Consider the following 23,215-nt stretch of genomic DNA (forward strand, 5'->3'; position numbering starts at 1 on the left):
GAATTAGTGTTCATTTGCTAAAAGTTACATAGTTCTCTTATTAATTAGTATTCTATCTTATATTGGTTAATGAGTCTCTCCCTTCCCATGCTGATTAGTCCGCATGCTGAGTCTCTCTTCTTTTGGGTTGGTGTTCCATGAGTTGGTGGTTGCGATCTCCCCCTGCAACAATTACCTTTTACTCAGTCTGTGCTGATTTCAGCACAGTTGCTGAGTTGGGTTTATTAATTTCTTCTTTATCTTGGGAGTTCTGCCAAATGTCCTAACGGCCCATAAATACTGCATTCTTTGTGTCCACTATCAGTGGTACATCCTTTTTATCAAGCTTTGTTAACCTCCCCCTAGGTCTGAGATCATTGAAACATGTCAAGCCCCAAACCTTAACAAGGCAATTCTACTGACAAGTAATTTATCTCTCTAACACCTGGACATCAAAACCATTAACAATTTATTCCATTACAACTCTTCTTGTCTAACACAGAGCAAGTTTTCAAGGGTTTACTCTCTAGGGTAATTAAACTGCCGCTTATTGAACTTGGCTTCCAAAAGAGCATTTAAATGGGGGATCTATTTTTCCTTCCATTTCCTGTGGGCATGTTTTAATTTGCTGGCAGAGCATTCAGTGAATTTCATGCCAAATCAGTTAATAGAGCTAAACATGACCTATTAAAGATGAGGTTTGGTACCTAGACTCTTTGGTATTCCAGTTTTAAAATAATAAGCCTTTTGCTTTGCTAAAGGACAAGGAAACCAGTTAACAAGGTACTCAGGCCCTGTTCATGCAAGAATTAGTCAGGCGCTCGCAGCTGCGCCTTCCCCACGTATGATGGAACTATTTAACCGTTCTGTGTGCGGCATCCGGGCCGTCATGCTTGCTTCCTCTGCTATGCGACCTCCCCATCGCAAGATCTACGATCCAGTCCCCTGGCAGCCTGGGGCGGGTAGTGCGTGTGAAAGAAGGCCGGGGGAGGAGGGGGACGCGGTCCCGTACTGGTGGCCTGGGTAGCTCCTTGGGAAACCGGAGGGAAGTGAGGTTTTTTTCCCCCCTTCCCTTCTTGCAGGGGAACTCGGAGTCCCGTCGGCGCGGAGCGAGGGCGCCCGCTCCACCGTGAGCCCCAGCTAGCACGGGAAGAACAGCTGTCCGCCCAGAATCACCTCCAGGGAGCAGTCGAGTCCGCCGCTAGAGCGCCCGCATGCTAGGACGCTCTGGCAGGCGCCACACGCTTCTCTGTCGTCCGGCCCGCCTTTCCGACTGTGTGGCACTGTCGCGAGCGGAGCAGTTGTGCAGGCTCCGCCATGATGAGCAGTGGAGGGATCGGGGTGCCGCTAGGCTTCCCCTTGGCCCCCACGTCTGTCATCCAGATCACGAACCTCTCCTCGGCTGTGACCAGTGAGCAGATGCGGACTCTCTTCAGCTTCCTGGGAGATATCGAGGAGCTGCGCCTCTATCCCCCGGAGTAAGCAGGGTCTGCGTCGGCCCTCAGAGCAATAGAGATTCAGAATGAGGAAGAGGCTTAGAGGGGTCTAGAGGATGGAGGGAAAGGAAGAGGCAGAAGGTCCTATGTGCCATCTTGAGTGTGGGCATCAGTCTCCCGCACGTGGGTGTGTGTCTGTCACGTGGTCCCACCCCTTTGTATGGGGCAGGAACGTTAGGGGAAAGGGGCTAAGTCTGGACCTAAGATGGTTACCTCGGTCCGGAGGAGGGGATCAGTCGCGGTATCTCTGGAGCGGCCTGTAGAAACACGGCGAGTTTTGTTCTCGTGGTGGCGGTCGGAGCCGCGGTCACCCCGTGGCAGCTGTCGGCACTGAGTCACAGCCTGACAAGACGCGTGCTCGCAGGCTGCCCCGAAGCGCTTCCTAGATGCAGGTCTCGTTTCCCCCGTTTTCCTGAAAACCTGTTTTCTGTGCCCCACCTTTCTCTTCGCTCGGATTCATCCCAAGGGGAGGGGGAGGGGGCGGGGGCGAGCGGGAGCGCCCCAGGCCTGACCTCCGCCCGGCTACCTGGTCTTGCCGGCGCGCATCGCCCGAGTGGTGCGGCCGGCGAGACCAGCTCTTTTTGTTCGAACGGCTGTTTTCTCCCGCGAGAAAGGGTCACTCGAACAGAAGTCAGCATAGCTGTTAACAGAGGAACGGTACCTGGCCTGGGCTTAGAAATGTTTCCAATAGGACGTTTGGAGTAAGTGAAAATTAATAACGGACATTACACGTTTCTCTAAATTGTAGCTGTCCTTGTTATGTCAACTGCATGTAAGGGATCTGCTCAAATGAGAGATAATATTGTTATTTTGCAAACCTCAGTGTTTCTTCAAAGCAAATGGAACAGAAGAGGAAAATAAATATTTTTTTTTCTTAACACATCTGTTGTATTAGGAAGTGAATGGCAGACTGGCCCTTTCAAACCATTTATATATATATATATATATATATATATGTATATGAATTAAACTTATATATAAATGAAAATTAAATAGGAATATCAGAAAGGGGCAGGGGGAGTCATTCACATTCAGACTTCAATTTTAATACAAAGAAGACAGGAATAAAATTTAATTATAAAAAAACTAGTAAAAGAAGATGGTATTTGTCCATTTTAATGTGTTACTAGATTATACATAGCTATGTTTGGATGAGGAATGTTCAGAAAACTTAAATGTGATTTAACACATAAAGTATGTATAGTAGGCATCCATTCATGTCAAGATAAAACAGCTTTACCTAAGTTTTAAACACTTTAATAGATTTATAGTGATTTTTGCACAGTTATCTAGGTTTCTATTTTGGACTTGTTCCACAATACACTTAATACACTTATCAGAGAATAGAATCATAGAATGGCTTGGGTTGGAAGGGACCTTAGAGATCATCTAGTTCCAACCCCCCTGCCATGGGCAGGGACACCTTCTGCTAGACCAGGTTGCTCAGGGTCACATCCAATTTGGCCTTGAACACTTTCAGGGATGGGACATCCACAACTTCTCTGGGCGACCTGTTTCAGTGCCTCACTATCCTTACAGTAAAGAATGTCTTCCTAATATCTAATCTAAACCTATACTTTTTCAGTTTTAACCTATTCCCCCTTGTCCTGTCACTATATGCTCTTGTAAAACATACAGCCTTCTTGTAGGCCCCCTTTAGGTACTGAAAGGTTGCTATAAGGTCTCCACGATGTCTTCTTTTCTCCAGGCTGAACAGCCCCAGCTCTCTCAGCCTGTCTTCATAGGAGAGGTGTTCTAGCCCTCTAATCACCTTCGTGGTCCTCCTCTGGACTCTCTCCAACAGGCCTATGTCCTTCCTGTGCTGGGGACCCCAGAGCTGGATGCAGTGCTCCAGGTGGGGTCTCACAAGAGCAGAGCAGAGGGGGAGAATCACCTCCCTCACCCTGCTGGCCATGCTCCTTTTGATGCAGCCCAGGATACAGGTGGCTTTCTGGGCTGCAAGCACACATTATCAGGTAAAACAATGTGATGAAACAAAGTTGTATGTTGCATTGTGTAGAATTGTAGCCTGTTTTCTCTCTTATTCTGTATTGAAAATATTCAGCATACACACAAAATATTTTTACTTAGTCAAGCATGAGTTTGCAGAGTACAATGAAGTTGTGTTCTCTTCTGTATGCATGATTTTGTTTATTAAAAAGAAGACATTGAAGTTTAAAGATTTACTGCAATATTTGGAATCCCATTGCCTTTGCTGGGCATGTTTCTTTCTAATAGATATGAACTTGTAGTTCTGTTGATGCTCAACATTAAGCAGAATATATAGACATTATATGTATATGTACATGTGTATATACACTTGATAAATCATATAAACTCTCCTTTTTCTAATTCACCATTATGATCTTTCCAAATAAAATATAAATTTTCCTTCACCTCTTCAAAATCAATAATGTTTGTCAGCCTTCTACTTTTTCCCTTAATCTGCTGAAGTCTAATACATAAAATCTTATATTAAATACTCAGTAGTGTTGTTATTAATTTTTTTTTTTTGTTTCAAAGGAAATAGATCTCATTCTGGTATTTGTGAATTAACTTGGTCAAGGACATGGACCATTTTGAAGTATTGATCTTGGTAATTTATTTTTGAAATATTTTTCCCCATTCTTGAAAGATGCAGTATTACATGTTTAACTTTGGATTATCTTTTTCTTCCTAATTCTCTGATATTTTGCTTTGTCAGAGCAATCCAAGAGATTTATAAAGTGGTGAATTTGATCAGGTGATCATTTCAACTTTATAGGAAATTCCTTTGATAACACTGTTCCACTATAGTTAATTGTGCAGCACCCTACTGCTGACATGAATGAAAAAAAAGAGAAGATTTATGACTTACTGGGGGGTGAGGATGATGTATCTTGTTACTTATAGGCTCTTCAATGATTGTAGAACAAAGTATAGGGCTGTGCTATGAACTAGCATCATGAGAGAGAAGTTACTTTTCAGCAATTTTCTATATTTTTCCAGTCTCCTGTTATTGTCTCTAAAAGTGGGATTCGTCACCTGGTGTGCAGTAAGACAATCTCACACACAGAGACAAGGTATTTGGTTAGTTCATATTTGCACAAAGGTGGGTGCTGGGTGGTAAATCCACAAAGCTAGCACACAGAGCAGAGAACTTGATCATTATTTATACGTTGTTAATCTAATATATTCCACCTATCTACTACATATTCAATGTTTACTACTCTACTATTGGCTACTCATAAAAAGGCTAATTGCATAAGGTATTTTGTAATTCATTATTAGCTACTGCGTGTTGTCAGGGCTCTTTAATTTGAATTGGGGGTTGTTTGGTGGTTGTGATCTCCCCCTGATGGAATTACCTTTTACCCAGTTGGACCTGCTTTCAGCACAGTTGATTAGTTGGCTTTGTTAGTTTCTACTTATCTTGGGCAAATGTCCTTTTGGTCTGTAAATTCTGCATTCTTCTTGTCCATTATCAGTAACCTCCCCCTAGGTCTGTGGCCTCCAAACCATGTCAAGCCCTAAACCCCAACAAGGCGATTCTATTGACAAGCAACCCATCAAAGACATCACTGTCATTAACATATCCCTTGGTTTTATAGGGTGCAACAGAGAATGTCTTTAAAAAACTAACAGGAAGTCTCAATTGTTGAATATAATTACTTTAAAGAGAAAATATTAATGTTGGATTAGTTCACTTAAAGTTCTTGTAAGGATGCACAATGTGGAGGAGAGAGAAACCATCTCAGTTTTTTAATGCATTAAATAAAAGGCAGGTTCTTTAAGATGACTCTTCAGTATTTCTAGTGAGCTTCCTGAACCCAGTGACTTTTCCTGGCAATTAATATCTTAAGACTGGGGTTTTAAAGTAGCAGTTTCTGACAAGGTCCTATATTTTGTATACTGAAATGATTGGGATGACTTTTATGAATGTTGAGCAAAATCACACTATGCTCTTTGGTAGTTTGTCACTTCATGTTTTATCTTCATTCATCAAAGCCCTTCAGTTTCTTCAGTCATTGTTAAGCAGACATCCCATTAAGAAGGATGGATTTCATATATGTAATTTTCCTGAAAGCCTAGTTCTCTGTGAGGAAGTGTCTCTCTTGTGTATGAGAGGTTTTTGCACTTTAGGCAGTTGCCAGTAAATGCTATTTTATTATTATTGTTATTTTCTGAAGAGGTCTGTGTGAACTGTGAATAAGCTGCTTTCAGATTCAGCATTGTGGGCATAGGAAACTCTTGATACTGAAGAAGTTTCCATATGGTCATCATTCTGATTTTAGCTACTTGTCAGTGAGACTTCATTGACACTGAAAACAATATTTCTTTTTATTGAAAAGCTATGAATGTGTATCATATTTTAGTAGGTCATAATGCTTGTTACTGGTGGCTGTTTGTATTTACCTGTTTTCTTACAAGAAAAATTTAAATTTGACTCGACTGTACAACTATATACTGTTCTGCTCTCTAGAAGGCTTTCCATTGAAATTTTAATCTAAAAATTGAAAGCACCTATTTGATGAATAACCTCAGTAAACAAGTTATGTGGAGGTGGGAAGAGGTTTTTTTTTTTTTTTTTAAATCCACTTATTTTACTCTTAAGTAATTTGTATTTGATTATCAAAACTCAAAGAGACTAGCTGAGTTTATATTTTATCTTCTTGCAATTGTCTGCTGTATTGCTTTAAAATTGGTGTCATAAACTTGCCCAAGAAACTTTGACTTAATGAAATTTTTAACCATTTCCTCATAAGACCTCTCTCTTATAGACTGCTATAAGTATCTTTCAGTGCTCAAAGACCTCTTTTATTCAATTTCATTACTATTGCCAAGCATTTTGGTCACCTCTTCTTCCCTGTCCCATAAACAGAGCTTTAACCTTGAGAAGAAGTATGTTCAGAGAATTTGAGGGGTTTTTTTTTTCTTTTCCTAACTGCTCAGAAATGAAAGTAAGGGATGCTTGTAAAATCCTTTCAGGAAAATAGGATTTCTATGTTGTTGGCTTTTTAAATTTACTTGTGCATATAATATTTTTCCCTTTTGCTTACATCTTGAGGAAAGTAGGAGGACTGAATTGCATGTTTCTAATTTTACCAAATGAGATCTGTTTTTTTTATGAAGATAAAGACTTAAATATCGTAAAGAAAAGTTAAAGATGTATATGAAAATTACTTGGAAAATTGTTGTTAGATAGGGTGAAGCAGTTAACAAGAACATAATATTACAGTCACAGCCTTGGTAAGAGAATTTATGTCCTACGAGTTGTAACTACATCAGGGCCTTGGTGTGGATTTGCCACTTGTGTGTAGAAGAGGGTGGCTTTAGTGGGGTTTCTGTCATCTTCAGTGATATTTTGTCATCAAAGTCTGAGGGAAAAACTCCTGACATTTTGAATATCTGTGTATGGTCCTGATTTAGGTAGAGATCTGAATTCTCATGTTGAGAATGGAGAATTGCTGTCATTGTTTAACAAGTGCTCCTCAGTTTGCCATTTGCAAAACCATGCTTTTGCGTTAGGTTTGTCACCCAGTTGAAATCTGTGTTTCAGAGAAGCCGTTAAAATTACATTTGTAGTGATAAACCTTCAAATGTGGCTGTAAGAGGATTTTTGATTAGTTAAGTATTGAAAAGCTTTATGGAAATTGAACTTTAGCAGAATGAATTGTTCCAAAGCAGGGAGGCACAAAATGTCTGCATCAGGTATTGAAAGCCTTGCTATAATACTGTTTGCTTATGGGTGTTCTGGAGCTGTCTTGGAAGCTAATACACACAAGTGTTTCTTAGATATTGTTATATCCTGCAGTGGCTGCAGTATAGATAAGGCCTTTGAGATAAAATACACAGAGCTTTATTTAAATGTGATCTGCACAATTATTCCAGAACATCTTATTTTGACAGGTTATTAGTTTTTGTTGTCTTCTCCACCATCAGCACCCTGAGAAAATTTGGACCCTTAGAGAGATATTTTGTAGCCTTTTATTTGATTTTTCACTGTAGATTTCTGAATAGATCATTCTTAAGTTTTTGGTTGGTTTTTGTTCTGTTGGGGGATGGATGTTGCTGTTTCCCTACAAAGGAAAAGAAAAATGGTAGAAACATCTGAATACTATTTATATCTTTATTTCCTTTTTGAGTTTTCTTGCATTTCTGAAGAAACTGGATTATAGTAACCTTAAATCAGAGATGTAGGACTTGCTTTTTTTCAACAATGCTTTGTAACCGTAGGAAGAAGTCTATGAGACTACCTCAATTCAGCCTTGAAAAGGATTGGCAAAAAAAAGCTTAAAAAAAAGAAAAAAAAAAAAAAAAAAAAAAAAAAAAAAAAAAAAAAAAAAAAGGGATTAAAACAGAATAGGACTTTTCTGCTTTAAGAAAGACTTCTTACGAAGCCTACTGGGGAAGTTTAGGAGGCCCACTTTGCAAAAAAAGAGGACTCAGTCGCTGTGAAACTTTTTGGAATTTCAGAACTTTTGGATCTTAATCGTCTCCCTCAATGTAGATGCAGCATTGATGTGTTTTCAGCAGAGGTGGTCTCCTTATTAGAGAATTTTTCCTTTTCATCACTTCTCCAGTGAATCTCATGATTAGCTTAACTTTCAGAAAACACTTTGTAGCAAGGGTTTTTTTTAGAGCCTTGTTGCAGTAGTATTCTTATGTTAATATTTTTAACCTACTTCTCAGATAGCTTTTGTGATTGAAATCCAGGAAATACAGAGAGGGAAATATATAAATGACACTTGTCATAACTGGCTCTGTAGTTGTTGGAATTTATAAGGTTTATTTATGTAGCCTGTAACTGCCTGGAACAGAATTATGGTTTTGAGTTACCAATGAAAACAATAAAGAAAAAATCTAAGGGATGTTAGAAGTTTGAACCAGAGAATCTTCAATGGAGGCTTCAACCATTTGGGTTGTAACACTGGCATATGTATTTAATAACAAACAAACCCCAAACAACAAGAAAAAACCCAAAAGACCCTCCCCCTCAAACTTACCCACACAGACCTCTGTCCCCCCAACCCAAAACAAACAAAGAAACCTGTGGACATTAAAAAACCAAACCACCACCAGTGCCCAACCACCCTCTGGGTGAAGAACCTTTTCCTAATATCTAACCTGAACCTCCCCTGACACAGCTTCATGATGTTCCCTTGGGTCCTGTCACTGGCCACCACAGAGGAGAGAGCAGTGTCTGCTCCTCCTCCTCCTGACAAGGAAGTTGTAGACTGTGATGAGATCCCTCTCAGTCTTCTTCAGGCTGAACAGACCAAGTGACCTCAGCTGCTCCTTGTATGGCTTCCCCTCAAGGCCCTTCACCATCCTCTTGGCCCTCAGTTGGACACTTTGATGTTTTTAAACAAGTTTTACTTGGAGGATAAAAGATAAACTATAAATTATTTACTTGACAAGAGTGTCCTGTAAATATGCTATTTATAATAGCAATGTAATTTTGTTTAGCAAGATTTGTAAAGAAAATCAGCCTTGTTAATTTGGGCTTTTGGCTTCTGTAAGTTTCCATTAAAAAGAAAGAGGGGATATACTATGAGTTTTTAAGTGAAAAGGCAAATTAGTAAATTTGTAAATGTAAAAATTAGTAAATTTTTAAGTAGGCAAATTAGTAAATTTCTATACTTGTCTTTTGGGTAACTTTTCCAGGAAATCTGACTTCTTTATTTTTATTTTTTTTTTGATTAAGAAATAATAGTTGAAAATATATGCATACATTTATTTAATATGGCTAATTGTTGTTTTTTTTTTCCTTTTATCTTGCAGCAACACACCTCTTACTTTTTCTTCCAAAGTATGTTATATTAAGTTTCGTGAAGCATCAAGTGTTGGTGTGGCCCAGCATCTAACTAACACGGTTTTTATTGACAGAGCTTTGATAGTTGTGCCCTGCGCAGAAGGTTGGTATTTTAGACATTCTTCTGTAATGTTGGTCTTTGTCCTGTCTGTTAATTGTTTTAAGCTTTCTATCTAAAGAGGCAGTGCTCTTTTATTTTATTTTATTTCTGTAAAAAAAAAAGCCTTGAAACAAAATTGAAAATCAAATGAAGAAACCAAATTATCTAGATTAAATTGAAATCCAGCATTAGAAAAAAAATTAGTTGATTTAAATTAGGATAGTTCAATTTTCCACAGTTATTACATATTTTGTGGGAAAATAAGGTAAACTAATACTCTTCATTATGGTTTGGATTGGCAAGCTTATTCCCACACAAAGTTCTCTCTGAAGTCAATGGAGCACTGCAAAGATAAAACAGTTTCCTGGCACTGTGATAACACTGCAGTTTGGATCTTAATGTGTTGCCCTTGGTGTGGTGTTTTGGTTTTGTGTTTTTTTTTAAGATAGTAGTTATTTTTCAGTTTTTTACACCAAATTCCAATTTTGTCTTGGAGACGTTATATGTGCATTTGACTATTTTAGATTAATCTTATGTATTTTGCATTTGTGATGATAATTGCTGTTTGAATATAAATATTTACTTTCTAATTTAATTAAAAAATGTTTCAATTTTTCTTTCTTCTTCCTGTGGAAAATATTACTTTGTATGCAATAAAAAGGCTTTCTTATGCATACTGGTACTCTTCTTTGATTTTAGATGTCTTTAAAAATGCAATCAGCTGTAAAGAATGCTTTTAGTGTAAAATATTTTTATAACTCTTAGTAAAATAAACTGCTTGATGAATGCTAAATTTACAAGTGTTTCTTTGGCTAGCTTTGAGGTCCTGCTTTTACATGTGTTGAATACAAGGTAGTTCTTATTGTTAGTATACTATCCCAGATTTAAATGCAATTCTATGAAGCATGGCTCTACTTGCTGTAGGCAGATCACTGGAGTTAGGCAGAGCCCCATTGACTTCATTGTGATAATTGTGAGAATTGAGCATTTGCCCATTTGAATCTGGATTGCCTCTTTAGAGTGGAGTATTTCAGTTGATGGAGTAAAGATAACTTCACATGATAGCTGTTTTGCCATGAACAAAAATATTTAGAAAGATTGATCCATAAACTGCAGCAAGTTCATAAATATCTGCTATTAACAGGACTTTTATAACTTCAATAGTCAGATTTTGGTTCAAACAATACTGTTGACTTTTTGGAGTTTGTTAACAGTGGTCCCAGAGTGCCATTTTTTGGCATGTTTGCCACATCATGATCTAGATAGTATGAGATTAGTGCTGCTGCAATGATGATCTGGGGTTTTCCTAGCAAACTCTGACAAGTCTTAAAAATTTCATAGACTCTTAGATGACCTACAGTATACTGTCTATTCTTGTAGCCTTGTTAACATGGGCATAATGATAAGTCTTTGTGAAGCCTAGATTTTTAGTTGCTTTTATGGTTTGTTTGGGGGGCTTTTGGGTTTTATTTTTGGAACTTGTTCTTAAACCACAAAGAGGATATTGCTGTATCCACTTGAAGCTTTGTAAAGGCTTTGGGTAGGCAAAATGTATCAGAACAGCATCCTTATTGAAAAATTGCCCTTAAGTAATTGACTGCAAATTCTTCAGAATCTTAACACTGGTTCAGTACTGCCAGAGAGGAAAGATTGCTACCTAATGAATGAACAACACTTCCTGGTATTTTTCTTGAGATCACTGCATGATGTGATATGACAACAGGCAGGTAGAACTACATTTTCCTGTGTCTCTTGATGGCAGACAATTAGGGGAAGGAGAATAAAATCAGAGTTCTGAGAAATCTTGTTCCAACCCTGTTTGTAGCTGACTTATTAGGTGTTTCTCAGAAAATGTGTTACAGACAAACTGTCACTGTTCCAGACTATTCTGGACCCCACAGAGATTTATATATAATTCGGTGAACAAGTGATTGGGTCGTGAGGTCAATTTCTATTTTCAAGTCAGAATGCTGTTTTCATGTAACTTTCTAACAGAATAACTGATTTTAATTTGCAAAGATATGAATTCATATAGGTTTAACTTTCTGAGACCATAGTGCAACATCTTTTATTCACTATGTATAATTGTTAACGGAATCAGTGGAGTGTACAATGGGCTTTAAAAATAGCAATGGCTATATTCTACTAAAAGGTTAAATTATATCAGTAGCCAACAGTGCCAGCAATAAAATGTTTCATGTGCTGAATTAAACATATAGAAGGGGTAAAATGAAACTCTGAAAGCTTGGTTTTAGAAAATAGAATAAAATATGAAATTTGTAGTGTATTTAAACAGTGGTAAATTAAGAGTATGAGGAATGAATCACTACACAATGAAAACAGTGTTCATTTTGTGACATTTAATAAGCAATTTAACAAAAATATAATTGTAAATTAACATTATCAAGTTCTCAAAATATAACTTTCTTTTGTGTGTATCATTAGGTTTTTCTTTAAACATTATAGTTTGAGAACACACAAGTTGAAAGATAAAGATACCACCCTAATAATTCTAAATTTTATGTCCATATTGTCTAGTAGATGGATTTTGACTATTAATTTGGTTTTGTATGTTTTCTCTGTGTGATATTTGTGCATTATTAGATGACTAGACTGGCCAAGGCAGACCTGTTACACTTGCCTGAGTTAGGCATTGTTTGCCATGCCACTAAACCTGCCGCCAAGTGAAATCTTCATGGGGGAAATGAGATTGAAGTCTGGCCTGCTGAAGATGGACGCCCTGTCTCTGTTTTCATTTTATTTTGCTTTCCTTCTTTTGTTTCTTTTATTTTCACTTTTTAATTTTTTTTTTCCTTTTTGTTTTGTTCCGTTAAATCCCTTACCCTTGTACTTGTGAACTGGTAATTCAGCTGTGAAAAAAATTATGCTTTGTAAAGGATTCATAGTCTTTCATTTTGAAGTCGACCTGAAGCTACTTGTGGATGGTATACAGAGAATTTAGGATATGTTTAAGTTTTATGCTGTGAGTTATGGATAAGTTTTGTTTGGAATACATTTAAGCATCTAAATTCAACAGATGAACACATTGTGTCATACTGGAATAGTGAAAACTATATCAGTTTTAAGATGCATTCTTTCATATATTATGCTTTGTGAGCTTATCTTGAAAGAAAAGTTAAAACTTTCTGGAGAAATTCACTTTACAAAGTAAAATCATTATTTTTCTCTGCTATTTTTCCTTTTCTCAGCAGAGTACTTTGAGGCTGCATGATCTGTTTAAAAGAAGGCTTTCTATTTATATCTAATAAGAAGAGTTTAAAATAATTATTTCTGATATTGAGATTTCACGAGTATTGAATGTCATGAAATATTTGTTTGCTTCTGATGAAACCTTGCTCCATTGAGGTCAGTGGCAGTAAGATTTCATCCTTTTGTTTTTGTAATTTTGAGAAAAAACTGTTTAGGTGAGTATTCATGTTTACGTCGCTGAGATTTTTGTTGGAATGTGTTGTGAGGCACATTGTCTTTCAACACTGTTATTCATGGGAAGATTGAAAAGTTTTGTGTGCGTGTATGTGTGTATTGCACTTTTACATGCTCCAGTGGTCATTATTTCAAGAAGAGGTTAAAAACAAATTATCATTTCACAATCTCAGAAGCCCTGGCAGTTCATGCTGGAGTGATTGAGAAAGTTCTTATCCCTAAATGATGTTTGTTCTTGTGAAACAGAAGCCCTAAAACAGAAGTGCTGGACCAGGTAATGTGTCTAGTCCTCAGGCATTATTCTTCCCAGCCAGCTGCATTGGGACCAATTGGCTTGATTCTCATAATGCACCAAGCTGAGAACTGTAGCTGGGAAGAGCTTCCTGATCTCTGTTGGATTTAGCTGTGCCAGTTGAGGTAATTACAAGTAGTTGTAATCCTTTTAATCTCTGCCGCTAAATCCAATAAGAATCATGAACTGAATCACACAGAAATTATTTTGTTTGTAAGTGTGCATTTTCCATTGATTTAAAATAGTAGAAAAATAACAATTCATTTAAAATTCTTTCAAGTAAATGAAAAAAGAAAGTATTTAAAAAAGAAATGTACTTAGTTATTTTTGAAGCTGTTTTGGGGTGATGGGAGGATTAACCATGTAGTTTCAGTATAAAGAGTAAGAAATTAGTTTCTGAGCACATGTACAGCGATAAAAATACTGTGATTAGTACCTGCTTAACACAGATATTTCTGTTTAGCATTTAACAAAATGGATTCTGGTACAGACTAGGTTGACTAGGGCTCTTAAGCAACTAGGGCTCTTAAGCACTTAGGAAAACTGTACATTTCTGAAGAAGCATAAGGTATCTAGGTAATACAGAGTTAATCTACATTTGCTTTCAGATTCCTTTGCAAAGTGAAGAATAAATAAATAAATTATCATAGAATCTAATTTACTAAACACTCATGCATTCAAATAAATATTTCTAAGGATGCAGTATAGATGTGGCAAATTTATTTTGCTTGTTTCCCTTATTAGAAAATAAATATATTTGCCTCATTTCCATTCAGCTTTTAAATACCATGAGTTTAAAAACCAAAACAGTTATTCTTAAACTAAAGTGTCCTAATTTGTTATGTCATTACTGACATATTTTGTTGTATTTTTGTGGGCTTGTATCCCTTTTTAAAATAAATTAATGGAGGCTGTAACTTCTGAGGTTATTTGGCCTTACATATTAATTTGTTTTTCAAAACTGTCTAAAAACCAGGGAAATAAATTTGCAAGATATTTCAGGCTTTTGGTTTTGGGGTTTTTTTTCCCTCAACAGTTTATTTTCTACAGAATTGTTTAAAAGCTTAATCTGATCTTAAAACCTAGTAAGGGGTATCTTCTCAAAAGACAGTATCTGAAAATACAAACAAATTTTCAGGGTTCTGTCTGTAGAGGTAGGCCTTTCTTCATTCTTGAATAAAATAAATGAACAGATCTTTGTGGCATGGACCTGATAACTAAATTTTGTAATTAACATTAAACATTATGTTGTTGAGGGACCAAAGTATTCTGGAAATAATGCTGCTAGCTTTATAGTTTATATATGTATGTAATTCATTTTTTTAAACTATAATAGTTTATTTAACTGAAATTGTTCAATTTATTCCTTAAGCAATGTTTGAGGAAATGAATAATGAATAACTGCAATTATTTCAGTAAGGTGAACCATATGCTTAAAGTTTAGAATTGTATTTAAGTACATTTCTGAACTTGACTCCCTGTCAGTTTAGTTATATGCATATGCATAACTCATTTCCTATCTAAAAGGGCTAAATGTCTTAAGCATCTCTTAAGTTTATCTGGTTAAGTGTGTATTGAATTGGCTGTATGTAAGTGCATACTTAAATTAGGCCTATGCTTATGTATATTATTGACCAAGGATCTAAATTACAATGCAGATGTACCACTTTAGGAGCCATTAAATTAACTTGAGCCATGTCTGTTGATCCTGTAGAAACCTCTATGAGTATCCAGTTAATTGCAAGATGCTGGCTCAGCAATTATTTGAAAATGCTTAAGTATTTTGTTTTTCAGAAGAACTGGTATATAATTGTATGCCTAATTTGCACACACAGTTGTTGGAACTGTATATTTGGAAGCCTGTTAGTTAGCTACATAGTAGGCAGGATGTGAGGCAAGGTACCTGATTCTCATGAGCAGTCTGGCAAATCAAGTACACCTCTCATTGCATGCCTGACTTCAAAATGAGACCTGTTGAGAGTGCTCAGCATTGTGATGATGACTCAGATTTATGCATGTTTTTATAAAAGCCCTGGAAAACATAATAGCACAGTTAATTCTTAATTGTTAATAATTTTCCTATTTTTCCTCTTTAGATAGCAAAATAAAGTGGTTTGTTACATGTTAAGGAGCAAGATGCCTCAAAACTTAAATAAAATAACTCTAAATAGAAGGTGTGAGAAAAAAGAAGAGTACTGTTTTAACTTTTCTAATCCACTCATGCTATATATAAATTAATTTTCATTTATATTTGTTTTGTCTTTTGTATCTCCAACTCTAACCGAGTCCTTGCTGCAGATCTGTAGAACAGGTTTGCAACTTTTGTTTTTTTTTTTTTTTTTTAAGTAGTATGATTCCTGTGGGGTTTGTTTTCACAAATATAGCTAAAATTGCAGTGTTTTGAAAATAATATAATAATTTAGGTTTTGAGAACAATATTTATAATAATTTTAAAATTCTGAAGTTAAGGGCTTTATAGTTAAAACACATAAAGTTTGAACCAAAGCAGTAAAAGCCACTGGCACAGTATTTGTATATACCTTGACTTTTAAAACAATGTTTAAATAAAAGCATTTATATTATTAAAGTGCATGGGGTAATATCAAAGGGCTCAGATGGGTAGCATATATACAGTTACTCCAGTAATTTTGAATAAATCATAGATAACTAATGTAATTAGCACTTGTTTTCTTTATTTTTTCAGTTCAGTGTTTAATATTTGTACCAGTTTCAATGCCTTTGCATTTAAAATTTAAAACATACGTTTAATTTCATTTGTAATTAACTGTTGCATCTTTTGATTTTTTAAGACTTTTATTATTTATTTAGCAGTCTAATTGTAACTAACTTTGAATGAAACCTGTGTTTAGTTCAGATTAGATATTGCTTAAACTTTTTGCATGACAGGGAAAATATAATATGGTTGAAATAGTAGGAAATATAGGAAAATATAGCTTGCTTAGCTGATAAGTTATGATTCTCTTTAATTTCAGTAAATTTAAAGTTAATTTATCAAAATTTTAGATAAACTGAGGTGACCTAGAATGTAAGACAGTACAAATATGAATTTTTCAGCCCTCCCTCCACTCCCAACTTCATTTGTAGTATGTCTTGTGTAGAATCACAGTAGGGCTTTTTTTATTTTTATTTATTTTTACATCAAAAGTAGGTAACACCAGAGGGTGAATTTCAGTTAACACATACTTTGTTTCTTTCTTTTTTTTACTGATTTGGTTATTTGCCATTTCTGGGGATTAAACTTTAAAAAATGTTCTTCTTTTCTGTATCTGATGTTCTGTGTGCTATTAGTGATGCAGCCAACACGAACGGTTGTCATGTGTAAAACAGCTTTCGATCACCGTGAAAACACCGCCCTGGGAAAGCATCCATGCTTGATATCGTTTGGTTCATGAACATTAAGTTTCCAGTACAGGTGACCCATAGCTCCAAGTGTTAAATAATTGTGTACATTATTCAGTTTTTAAAATAATAATCCATTAATGACATTGCTAGTCTTTGAAGTTCTGCTCACTTTTGTTTTTCCTAGTAGACGCAGGGTAAAAGGAAATACTTAAGCTCATATCCCTTTCTTTGTAAGGATCTGGTAAATAGATTCATTCTTACTTATTACTTTTTTAAATGCAAGGGTAATTGTAAAATCATAGAAAGAGTAACATCTGTGTAGTGTTCCAACTCTGTGTAATGCTTTCCTTTGCTTCTTCAGGTAAAATCCCAGATGAAGCCAAAGCCCTTTCTCTATTGGCACCTGCTCCTACTATGACAAGTCTGATGCCCGGTGCAGGGTTGCTTCCTATACCTACACCAACCCCTTTAAGTACAGTAAGTAAAATTCAGTCTCTATTTGATTTCTGGTTTTCCATTATACTCAGTAGCCTCTCTGTGTTCAGAGAACAAGAACTATCTGATCTGTGGATGTTGTCTTCTCATATGCTAAATCAGTGAGGATTTAGCTGTGGTGCCGAGAGGGTAGATCACAAGATGTCCATGCACTACCTTTCCTGGGTGTTTCTTTCAGATTCTCGGATAGCAAAATAGTGAGTAAATACTGGGTTTGGTTGTGTTCATTTTAGTTGTTGTCCTTTCGCTATACCCATTAATTTGATCCACTAGCAATGCTATCCACCTCCTAAAATTATTAAAAAATCATAGTTAAATTGAAAGAGTTCTTCTTAATATTAAAATGCTGCAATAGGATGTTTTTGCAATAGGATACTTTGACCCTGGTGGAAGCTGAGGTGAGCCTGACTGGAAATGAGTGGAAGAAACATTCCGTTGTGACTGGCCCAGAGGCCCTGTGCATTTTGGGCATAGACTTCCTCCAAAGTGGGTATTTCAAAGACCCAGAGGGACTCAGGTGGGCATTTGGGATAGCTGCTGTGGAGACAGAGGGCATTAAGCCATTGAACACCTTGCCTGGACTATCAGAGAACCCATCTGCAGTAAGCCTTCTGAAGGGGGAAGAGCAACGAGTATCAATTGCCACCTTGGCAGTGTACTGCCAGCAGTACCGGACAACTCAAGATGCTGTGATTCCCATCCACAAGATGATCTGTGAGCTGGAGAGCCAAGGGGTAGTCAGCAAGGCCTACTCACCCTTCAACAGTCCTATTTGGCCTGTACACAAATCTGAAGGAGAATGGAGATTTACTGTGGACTATCGTGCCTTGAATGAAGTGACTCCACCATTGAGTGCTGCTGTGCCAAACATGTTAGAGCTCCAGTACAAGCTGGAGTCCAAGGCAGTGAAGTGGTACGCCACTACTGACATTGCCAATATGTTTTTCTCCATTCCTCTGGCAGCAGAGTGCAGGCCTCAGTTTGCCTTCACCTGGAGGGGCATGCAATACACCTGGAACCAACTGTCCTAGGAGTGGAAGCACAGTCCCACAATCTGCCATGGACCGATCCAGAGTACACTAGAAAAGGGTAAGGCTCCAGAACATCTGCAGTACATCAATGACATCATTGTGTGGGGGAACATGGCAGCAGAGGTGTTTGAGAAAGGAGAGAAAATAATCCGGATTCTCCTGAAAGCCAGTTTCGCCATCAAGAAGATCAAAGTCAAGGGACCTGCTCGAGAGATCCAGTTCCTGGGAGTAAAGTGGCAAGATGGATGGCATCAGATTCCCACCAATGTCATCAATTAGATCACAGTAATGTCTCCACTGCCCAACAAGAAGGAAACACAAGTTTTTTAGGTGCCATAGGCTTTTGGAGAATGCATATTCCTGAGTACAGTCAGATTGTGAGCCCTCTCTACCTAGTCACCTGCAAAAAGAACAATATCCACTGGGGCCCTGAACGGCAACAAGCCTTCGCCCAGATCAAGCAAGAAATCGCTCATGTGGTAGCCCTTGGCCAGGTCAGAGCAGGACCAGAAGTGAAGAACGTGCTCTACTCCACAGCTGGGAACCATGGTTTGTCCTGGAGCCTTTGGCAGCAGGTGCCTGGGGAGACTTGGGGTTGACCACTGGGATTCTGGAGCTGATGTTACAGAGGGTCTGAAGCCAACTACATTCCAACAGAGAAGGAAATCTTGGCCACCTATGAAGGAGTCCAAGCTGCCTCAGAGATGATTGGCACTGAAGCACAACTCCTCCTGGCACCCTGACTACTGGTACTGGGGTGGATGTTTAAAGCAAAGTTTCCCTCTACCCACCACGCCACCAATGCCACATGGAGCAAGTGGATTGCTCTCATCACACAGTGCACCTGTACTGGAAAACTGAAGTGCCCTGGGATCTTGAAAATAATTACAAATTGGCCTGAAGGTGAAAACTTCGGTCTCTCTGATGAAGAGGAGAAAGAACAAGTGACACATGCTGAGGAAGCTCAACCATACAACCAAATGCCAGCAGAAGAAACATGCTATGCTCTTTTCACTGACAGTTCCTGCCACGTTGTAGGGATGAAACAAAGGTGGAAAGCAGCCGTATGGAGCCCCACATGACAGGTTGCAGAAGTTACTGAAGGAGAAGGTGGATTGAGCCAACTTGCCGGACTCAAAGCCATTCAGCTGGCCCTCAGGTGGGCTTTTGGGATTGCTGTAGAGGCAGAAGACATTAGACAATTGAACACCTTGTCTGGTCTCTCAGAGGACCCTTCTGTGGTAAGACTCCTGATCATTGGGGCAACGCAGCAGAGGAATATTTTGAGAAAGGGGAGAAAATAATCCAAATCTTCCTGAAGTCCAGTTTTGCCATAAAGCACAGTAAGGTCAAAGGACCTGCCCAGGAAATTAAGTTCCTGGGGATAAAATGGGAAGACAGGTGCACACAGATTCCAACAGAGGTGATCAATAAGATAGCTGCTATGTCTCCACTGACCAGCAAGAAGCAAACACAGGCTTTCCTAGGCATCGTGGGTTTTTGGAGGATGCATGTCCCAGAATTCAACAAGATTTTAAGCCCTCTCTACCTTGTGACATGAAAGAAAAATTATTTCAAGTGGGACCCGGAACAACAGTAAGACTTTGAACAAATTGAATAGGAGATTCCTCATGCAGTGGTCTCTGGGCCAATCAGGACAGGACAGGATGTGAAAAATGAGCTCTAAACCACAGTCAGGGAGAATGGCCCTTCCTGAAGCCTCTGGCAGAATGTACCTGGAGAGACTTGAGTATGATCTCTCAGGTTCTGGAGTCAGGGATTCAAAGGATCTGAGCCCAGGAGTTCAAGCTGCCTCAGAAGTGATTGGCACCAAAGCACAGCTTCTTCTGGCACTTCAGCTACCAGTGCTAGGATGTTTAAAGGGAAAGTCCCTGCAAAACATCATGCCACTTATATGATGTGGAGTACGTGGATTGCTCTCATCCCACAGCAAGCTTGTATAGGAAATCTGAGTTGCTCTGGGATCTTGGAAGTCATCACAAACTGTCCTACATGTGAGAATTTTGGATTATCATCTGAAGAGGAAGAAGAGCAGGTGACATGCACAGGACGCCCCACCATATAACCAGCTACTGGAGAGTGAGAGGTGATACTCTCTTTTCACTGATGGATCTTGCCATATCTTGCCATAGGGACCAGTAGGAAATGGAAAGCAACTGTATGGAGCCCTACACGGTGGGTCGCGGAAGCTACCGAGGTGGATGGAGTCACATTGCAGAGCAGAAAGCTGTCCAGTTGGCTTTGGACATTGCTGAATGAGAGAAGTGTCCAACACTCTACCTCTGCATTGACTTGTGGATGGTAGCAAATACTTTATGGGGGTGGCTGGAAAGATGGAAAAAGGCCAACTGGCAGCACAGAGGGAAACCCCTTTGTCTGCCAAAGTGTGGCAAGACATTGCTACCCAGGTGACCATGAAAGTCTGTCATGTGGATGCACACGTACCTAAGAGTCAGGCTCATGAGGAGCACCGCAACAATGAACAGGTGGATCAGGCTGCCAAAATCAAGGTGTCACAGGTAGATCTGGACTGGCAACATAAGGGTGAGTTATTTCCAGCTTGGTGGGTCCATGATGCCTAATGTCATCAGAGAAGAGATGCAACGTACAGGTGGGCTCGTGACTGAGGGGTGGACTTAGACACTGTATCCTAGGTTATCCATGACTGTGAAACATGTACTGTGATCAAGCAGGCCAAGACAGTAAAGCCCCTGTGGTATTGGAGGCGGTGGTCTAAATATAAGTATGGGGAGGCCTGGCAGATCAATTACATCACACTGCTGCAAACCCGCCAAGACAAGAGTTACATGCTTACAATGGTAGAAGCAACCACTGGATGGCTGGAGACAACCCCATGTCTCACGCCACTGGCCAGAACATTTTTTTGGGCTTTGAAAAGCAAGTCCTGTGGTGACATGGCACCCCTGAAAGAATTGAGGAAGACAATGTGACTCATTTCACAAATAGCCTTATAAACATCTGGGCTAGACAACACAATATTGAGTGGGTGTATTATATACACTGTCATGCACCAGCCACTGGGAACATCAGCTGGTATAATGGACTGATAACAACACTGAAGGCACTGGGTTGTTGGACCCTCAAGCAGTCAATCTGCACTTAGCAAAGGCTAGTCAACACCAGATGTTCCACTAACTGAGCCGGCCCTGCACAATCAGGATCCCTGTATACAGCAGATGGAGATAAAGACCCTGTGGTGCATATGAGAGGTATGCAAGGAAAGACAGTTTGGATTAATCCTGCCTTGAGGAAAGGCAAACCCATCCATGGGATTATTTTTGCTCAAGGACCTGGTTACACTTGGTGGGCAATGCAGAGGGACGGGGAAACACATTGTATACCTCAGGGGGATTTGACTTTGGGTGAGAACAGCCTGTAATGTTGAATTGCATATGTAACACTGGTTGCTGAATGTCATTGTCACTGCATGTTGTAACTACCATGGACAATGAGAATGGACTGCTTTGGTTATATCAGTCATGGACCAAATTAATTCAATCCATATCCTGAAGGATAGTCAGTGGCTACTGAAATAATAATTGTATTTGTAAATATTTATCTGTATATATGTGTACAGGTGAAAGGTATTCATTTGGGCAGGAGTAGATGATATGGAATAAGGGCTGGATAATGTCTTGGGTAACCCAAAATGTTATTGTATTACACATCTATCTGTGCCCAAAATTGTTACTGTCTCTTTAAGACCTGACAGATGAAAAATGGAATGGTAGGGCAGGGGCTAGGGGATGCCCCAGGAATTTTAGAAGTCAGAGCACTCAGGCAGAGCTCTCTCTTGTCTCTTGCCTCTCTTGCCTCGGCTTTTGCCATAGAGCTGAGGCAGCATGGGTGGAGGCTCCCCTTTGGGTTTCTTTTGGTCTTTTTTCTTTGAGGGGGGTGCTTCGGGTGTTTTGTTTATGAAAGACTGTGTTTTGCAGTCCTGGACTGCTTCAAGGTAAATTCTGCGAGTGCCTGACTACAGCTGCAGCATCACACCGAGAAGAACATAACAGCCCTGCTCCATGTGGTCGCCCCAGCACACCTAAAAATGTGGGTGTTAAAGTGGTAGGTGCTGCTGCCTCTCCCTTGTCCCCAGCAAGCCTCTCCTGTTGAAAAGCAAGCTGAGTTAACATTCAGGCAACTCAGTCAAACCTCCACTCAACACTCACCGCAACTGATTCAGTGATAGAGGCAAGAAAGGCTCTTTTGCAAGGTTTTATTCCAGCAGAGGAACACCGTCGCTGAAGGACAAACCTGGGGAAAGAGGATGAACCACGTGGAGCAGGCAGCTTATAAAGGGGAAGGAGTGGGGGGGCAGAGCTAAGGGGTGGGTGGAGGGGCATGGCCTCCAGGGGAAGGGGGGTGGCCACCAGGGATGCCAAGCCAGTGAGAGGGGAAGGAGAAACCAGAGGAAGTTGCGACACCAAGTCCACGGGGAAGTCTGTTTTTCCCTTTGGGAGGGCTAACTCTATGGTAAGTAGTTAATGTTTCCAGGGCTGAGGGCTTGGGGGTTGGCCGAGGGGAGAGAGTTCATGGGATGCCACACACACCAGCAGCACCCAGTCGAAATGGGAAGGCATGGAGTCTGAGTTACCCCAGCCGACTGCTTGTCGTCTTCTGCCAAGAAGGCAGCAAAGTCCCTCCACAAGTTCTAGACATTGACCGAACTCCAGCCACTGGAGTGTGCCATCTGCTTTTTGCCAATGGAGCTGCCACTACTGGTGGAGACATAGAGGGGATGGGCTATTGCCATCTTTGTCTCTCCACATGCGGTCATCTGCAGAGGGCATCATCTTGGGAGGGGGGTGGGGGTGGTGTTACTCCTCCATTTTGAGTTTCTCTTTATTCCTGGGCAGTCTGTGAGATTTCAGCAAGTTTGTAACTAGTGACTATTACTGTTATTTTCTGCCTGTTGCTATTTTGTTTTTTTTTTAGTAAACTGTTATTTTTTCACTTGTATCTACTCATATTCTTTTCTTATTGGTGGAAAGGGGTTGGCTAAAACACTTAAGAGGAGGCAACTCACTTTGAAGTGTCTACCTCTTAAATTGTCCTAAATCAAGATATTGTACTTAAATGATTGCTCATCTGTCTCCATGACCAGAAACGTTATTCCCACTCTCATATTCTTAGCTGATACTGATCAGCATCCTAAAAGAAATTCCTTCCTTCCTTCCTTCC

The 23,215-nt window shown here is 39.2% G+C and overlaps 1 protein-coding gene across 5 annotated transcripts in view; it reads left to right on the forward strand.

Moving 5' to 3' along the window:
* The first annotated feature begins 925 nt into the window (after window positions 1-925).
* LOC121357457 (splicing regulatory glutamine/lysine-rich protein 1-like) overlaps window positions 926-23,215 on the forward strand; it is a 71,295-nt gene continuing 49,005 nt past the window's right edge. For 2 of the 5 annotated variants that reach the window (XM_041474722.1, XM_041474724.1), the window contains exons 1-3: window positions 929-1,457; window positions 9,240-9,373; window positions 16,831-16,946. In XM_041474722.1, the coding sequence (XP_041330656.1) occupies window positions 1,297-1,457; window positions 9,240-9,373; window positions 16,831-16,946 (411 nt within the window). In that variant the 5' untranslated portion in view covers window positions 929-1,296. Of the gene's footprint in view, window positions 1,458-3,998; window positions 4,072-9,239; window positions 9,374-16,830; window positions 16,947-23,215 lie in introns of all 5 variants that reach the window. The other 3 variants (XM_041474725.1, XM_041474721.1, XM_041474723.1) reach the window with 3 other exon arrangements.

The sequence above is a fragment of the Pyrgilauda ruficollis genome, unplaced genomic scaffold (assembly GCF_017590135.1).
Source record: "Pyrgilauda ruficollis isolate IOZ18807 unplaced genomic scaffold, ASM1759013v1 scaffold335, whole genome shotgun sequence".
In the NCBI taxonomy this organism is placed as follows: domain Eukaryota; kingdom Metazoa; phylum Chordata; class Aves; order Passeriformes; family Passeridae; genus Pyrgilauda; species Pyrgilauda ruficollis.